This window comes from Telopea speciosissima, chromosome 10 (genome assembly GCF_018873765.1).
Source record: "Telopea speciosissima isolate NSW1024214 ecotype Mountain lineage chromosome 10, Tspe_v1, whole genome shotgun sequence".
NCBI lineage: Eukaryota > Viridiplantae > Streptophyta > Magnoliopsida > Proteales > Proteaceae > Telopea > Telopea speciosissima.
The window spans coordinates 14,727,169-14,733,168 of NC_057925.1; the positions used below are offsets into that span (position 1 = coordinate 14,727,169).

Here is a 6,000-nt window from a genome sequence, read left to right on the forward strand (position 1 = left end):
CAAGTTTTGATGGGGGATAAGTGACACTTATATAGGTATTCAGGTCAAAACTACCGAAATATGATCGAAACAGGTCGAAGTTGGTCGAAACCAACCGAAACCTTGTACTTTTTAAACACCTACCTTAACTTGTCTCGGTGGTTTCGACTGAGATCTCTTTCCATGATATGCATGCTGTGGATTACAAAATGAAATACAATTACAATACACAATCCTAGATATAGAGACTCATCCATTTGATGAAGACTTCTTAAAGAGAATCCTCTTAAAGCTCTTGACCCATTGTTAATCAGACGATCTCCAACATGGACTTACTAATGAAAGCTTTCACCTTCATCATGCCACAGGGATGGACTAACACAAGGCTCATGATCTCCTTTGAAGATGTCACTTAAAGCCACACATAGGAAGGCCAAGCTCATGGTAGAGGCTTGACTATCCAAGGAACCATTGCAAACACAAACATCCTGCACATTATGAGACTTTTTTCACATTTGAACACAAGTAAGGAATCACCAAAAACACTCATAGACGTGCAATGTCTCAATGACAACTTCTAAAATGATGCCTCCAAATTTAGTTCCTATAGCACAAAACAAATAAACTGATGGAAATTAAGACATAAAATCCACAAATAGTAACAATGATAACCACAACATATAACAGTTCAGAGAATCAATTCAATGCACTCTAACAAAAGTGAAGCTCTTGGTCAAGGCTACTCAGAAAGTATAATTTTTCGCAAAGATAATAGTTTCCATGTCATTTTTTACAATAACAGTACAACAGGATTTACCCCAATACTGATCATCGATCAACGAACTTTGCAGTTACTGCAAATCGATCAATTTGTTACTTTTGATCAGAATCACTAACACGCAACTCAGGCAGATGCACCGGATTCATTAGTAAAGAGCCTTCTCCCACTTTGAATTGTTGAAACAAGAACTTTATGTAATGAGATTGTGTTCATATCAGTGAGAAATTCTATTTGCTTGACTTGGTTTGAATGTCGTCCTGAATGCATGGATTAACTTACAGAAAAAAAAATTAATAATAGAATGAAGGTAAACAAAATTGAAATTAATACAAGGTGGATTCAATTCTTCCCAAACAACAATGTTTCACACTTTATTGCCTTAAAATTTGATCAAACACCAAGTTTTGGGATATTCAGACACAAAATAAATATTTTCTATTTATCAAATAAAGAATAAATTGTTTACTATAGATTTACATTTTCAACCCGGGTAGACTGTAGACAAGGAGTGCCATATCTTGATCAAAGACTTGATCACAACCAAGAAACAGAGACATACATATACACATATGAAGCATAAAGAGTGATTAGTCATCAATTAACCTGCATCTGCAAAACTTGGACCTAGCTAGGATATAAAAATTGATTTCTAACTATGCAATGGCAGTAAAGAAGGAAAAGGGAAAGCAACAAAAATCTAGTTCCAAGATCATCAATGAGCAGAAAACTGATAATAGGGTAAAAGTCTTAATACAGCAAGTGAAATTGGAATTAGAGAATGCTCCACTATCCCATTACCCAACTGCTTGAATTCCCCAGTAAAAGACAAGCATATAAGATAATTTTTTTTTAAAAAATGAAGTCCTTGAAGAACTAAGAAAGCAGGGGGAACAACAAGAGGTATTTTTTGATTTCTTACGGTCTTACCTGTGAATTAGAGGGCAAGTGGGGTGGATTTGAAAGGGAAAGAGAAATCTATGCAGCTTCTCCGCCTGCATTTAAGCATCATTCTGAAGACTCTCACTGTGTGAAGCTGATACTAATAATCTCTATAGATAGTCCATTTAGTCATCAATTAACCTCCATCTGCAAAACTTGGACCTAAAAATAGACTTCTAACTATGCAATGGCAGAAAAGGAGGACAGGTGAAAGCAACAAAAGTCTAGTTCCATTCAAACCGAAATTGGGGAAACTAGGAAGATCATCAATGAGCAGAAAAATGATAATAGGGTAAAAGTCTTATCAAAGTTACAGATAGAGCAAGTGAAATTGGTATTAGAGAATGCTCCACTATCCCATTACCCAACTGCTTGAATTCCCCAGTAAAAGACAAGCATATAAGATAATTTTTTAAAAACAAAAGAAAAAATATAAGTGGGGTGGATTTGAAAGAGAAACCTATGCAGCTTCTCTGCCTGCATTTTACACATCATTCTGAAGACTCTCATTGTGTGTAGTTGATACTAATCATCTCTCTAGATAGTCCACTGCCACTACCATATTTTTCTTCGCATTCTCCACAAATGAAAGATAGAAAAACAGAGAGAGAGAGAGAGAGAGAGAGACGATGGTATTGTATTGACCACAGATACAGAAGTGAATGGCAGCATTGTACATTACATACAGAGAATTGAATGGTTATTAGGTCCGAATTGAGAAAAATTTATCTTCTCCTAAATGGATACAAAAACCATGACAACCACACCTTTTTGCTGTTGACTAATTTTATTTTTACAAACACCAAATTATACAGGATCATGTTGTTGACATATGCAGCTTAGATTATTCTCCTTACAAACTCAATACCTTTACATTTAAGACTACAGAAGTTTGAGCAGAAAGCAAGTCGGACCACTCACAAAAGGGAAGGCAATAGCAGGCAAAATTGATGTTGGTGAGGAGCTGTGAAAATCCACAAACTGAAAACCTAAAACTCAAAGGTCTTACTGCAAGCAGCTTGAGTTCCTTGAAGACTTAACAGTATCAGGAGGGTCAGTATCAATCCTTTTCAGACAAGTGCAAAAGAGCAATGGTACCAAGAAATAGTTATAACTCAGTATTTTTAACTTGACATGCCCATCTGCTTCATCCATAAAGACCACTTAACCGCCTCTAGGAAATTATCATTCCTCCACAGTGCACTGATGAGATTAAGGTATGTCTTCTGATCAGGTTTGATCCCATTTTCTCTCATTTCCTTCACCACAGCCACAGCCTCTTCCACCATTCCAGCGATCCCGTATGCCTTTATTAATGTGTTGTAACTGCATAAATCGGGTTCAAGTCCACATTCCTTCAATTCAGTCAGCACACCAGCAACATCATCAATCCACCCTTGCTCTCCGTATATATTAATCATAATATTGTATGTATAGTGGTCAGAAGCACACTTCGATTCCTTCATCCTCAGCAATACATCTTTGAATTTCTCAATCTGGCCATCTTTTCCATAGGCATCCAACATGCAATTATAGGCTTCAAGGGAGACAGAGAATCCATTAAATTGCATTTTTAGAACACTAGACATCATATTCTTTATGTCTTTGCTTTGCCCATAGGCACCTATAATAGTATTGTAAGAGATCACATCTACCAAGCCTCGTTTTTTGGCAATCAAAAAGACCTTCCTGGCCTTCTTGAAAAGCCTGGACTTTCCATAAACATCAAGCATGACATTGAAGGTAATAGTATTTGGAGCAAACCCACGGTGGAGCATCTCATCAAAAAGCCGAGAAATCTCATCTAGTGGCAAGGCATGAGCACAACAATTAATGACACAGTTATACATTTCTTGATCCCAGGAGACTCCACTCTTCAATATCCTGTAGTATGTTTCTGACAACTTCTCTAGCATGCCACACCGTTGATAAATCCGAAGGATGTCCATGAACAAAAAGGTGTCTGGCATGATATCCTTCTGTTTCTCCATTGCATCTAGGACTGAACAAGCATCATTCAAAGAACCAGCTTTAACATACAGCCTAATCGCAACACCATAGGCAATCATGTCCAAGGCAATTCCTGAGGACTCTAGCTTAAGATAGAGGTCTATTGCTTCAGTAAAAAGACCCATGACACCATATATGTCTATCATTGTACAAGTGATGTGCAGGTTTGGACGGTCATCCAATTTGGGCATTCGAGTAAATATCTTAACAGCATTTTCATGACGGCCCATCTCCTTGCAGGAGCAAATTAACAAGTGATACAAGTTCTCCTCAAAAATTCGGTCCTCCCACTGTTTGTCCCGTAAAACATGCAAAGCATCATCAACCAAACAATGTTTCACATAGGCCATGACCAAAATTGAACATGAAGTCTGGTCAACCAAAACATGTTCATAAAACATACCTTTCAGAATCCGAGGCACCTGGTCTACTTTTCCAGCCTTCTCATATGCCTGTAAGAGACTACTAAGAATAGAGGAATACTGGCACCCCATCTTCCTCATGTCTTCTAGGGTTTCAACAGCACCCTCTTCATCCCTATGCTTTGCTTGCAGGTTTATCATTGTGTACAGGTTAGATGAGTTGGGCCCAAATCCTGCCCGTTTGAGTTCTTTATAGTACCATCTTGCCTCCGAATAATTGTCAACCCTACCCCAGCCTTCTATCATTGACCTGTAAGTTGTTTCATCAGGTTTTAGACCAACATTCTGGAGGTTTTGGTATAGGTTCTGTGCAACATCCATATCAGAGGCTCTCCCATAACCAGTTATCAATGTGTTGTATGCAACAATGTTCAGGGAAATCCCTGCTTCTTGCATTGACATCAATATGCATTCAGCCTCCTTTAGCTTGCCTTGCTGGCTATAAGCATTAAGCAAAACTAACCAATTCTCCAAATTCAGAAGCACTCCATCTTCTTTCATGAAGCCAATAACCTCTTCTGATTTATCATATAAACTAAGGCGAGTATATATAGTAATCATTGCTGAATAGGCAGATTGACAGTGCAGTTTGAAGGACCTCATCTGGGCAAAGATAAACTCTGCTTCTTCAAGATTACCACTCTTCTGGCAAAGGCTCATGACCATACCGAAGGTGGCGATATTGGGCTTAACCTCATTCTCCAACATCAAATGGAACCACTTGCTCCCCATATCTGCAAGACCCTTTTTATAACACGCATATATAAGCGTATTGAAAACCTGAAAGTTGAGTTTGCAATCAGAAACAATAGTCATTTCCTTAATCAGTTCATGGGCTCCATCCCAATCCCTCTTCCTTCCCAGCACTCTAAGTATCAAATTGTAAGCAGTTAAGTTTTCTTTCAATTTCCCATTCTTTCTCATCCAATCGAAGAAGGTCAGTGCTTTGATGTCACTAATCCTCTCAAGCCTTTTTAAGATGGAGTTGCAACGCTCAACACTCGCAAAAGGCGTAACAGCAGGCATGGCAATCACTAAGTCATTATCAACACATGAAGTTGAAACAGACTCCTTATCCTCTCCATCACATCCAAATGAGGGTTTTTCTTCTTGTTCCTTCACCCTAGAACCAGAGTTCATAGCTACTTCTCCCTTAGAATCCCGAAATCTCTTCCAGAGATTTCTCCCTATCTTCCTGCCCTCACGCCTAGGAATTGACTTTAATTCTGGGTTTGATTCTTCCAATGATTTTAGGGAATGAGAATCAACAGGGTTTGATTCTGGTTCGTCGACCAGTTCTGTGGCCAACCTAGAAACCCTGATGTGATCGAGTCTTCTGAAGGGGTTGGCATTAAGGGCTCCTCTGGAGATCTGAACCCAACCAGTAAAACAAGAAACCCAAAAGGTCTCCACCTTCCCAGAAAGATTGGATTTTCTGGGTTCATAGAACTCCGTTACAGTTGAAAATTTCAAAGAGGCCATGGATCACTCTGGCCTTCTCCTAGAAACTTTGTTGCATCAATTCGTTCACAGATATTATGGAAAAAAGAGGAACTGATGCACAGAGAGAGAGAGAGAGAGAGAGGATACCTCTGGCTGGTCCGATAGATAACGAAGTAACGAACGTAGAGGCAGTGGGATAATACTTCTCTGGCTCAGTGGCTCTTCAAGTGGAAATGGTGACCAAAAGTTTTTTTGTTGAACAAAAAAAGAAAATTAGGAAGGGAAAAGTGGGGCCCAAACTCAAATAAATCAATTTCCGAGTCTCAGTCTGAAACTTCAGTAAAAGAAAATCTCTCTCTCTCTCTTTCTCTACTGTTTTTGCAGGAAATGCCAAGATCAGAAGGCAGAAGCCCCATTGTTTCGCTC

At 38.8% G+C, this 6,000-nt stretch overlaps 1 protein-coding gene across 1 annotated transcript; it reads right to left on the reverse strand.

Moving 5' to 3' along the window:
* Positions 1–2,466: 2,466 nt before the first annotated feature.
* On the reverse strand, positions 2,467–5,710 carry LOC122642115 (pentatricopeptide repeat-containing protein At4g30825, chloroplastic). Its single transcript, XM_043835532.1, has one exon. The coding sequence runs from the start codon at positions 5,611–5,613 to the stop codon at positions 2,824–2,826; it is 2,790 nt and encodes a 929-aa protein (XP_043691467.1). The 5' UTR covers positions 5,614–5,710; the 3' UTR covers positions 2,467–2,823.
* Between the last annotated feature and the right edge of the window lie 290 nt (positions 5,711–6,000).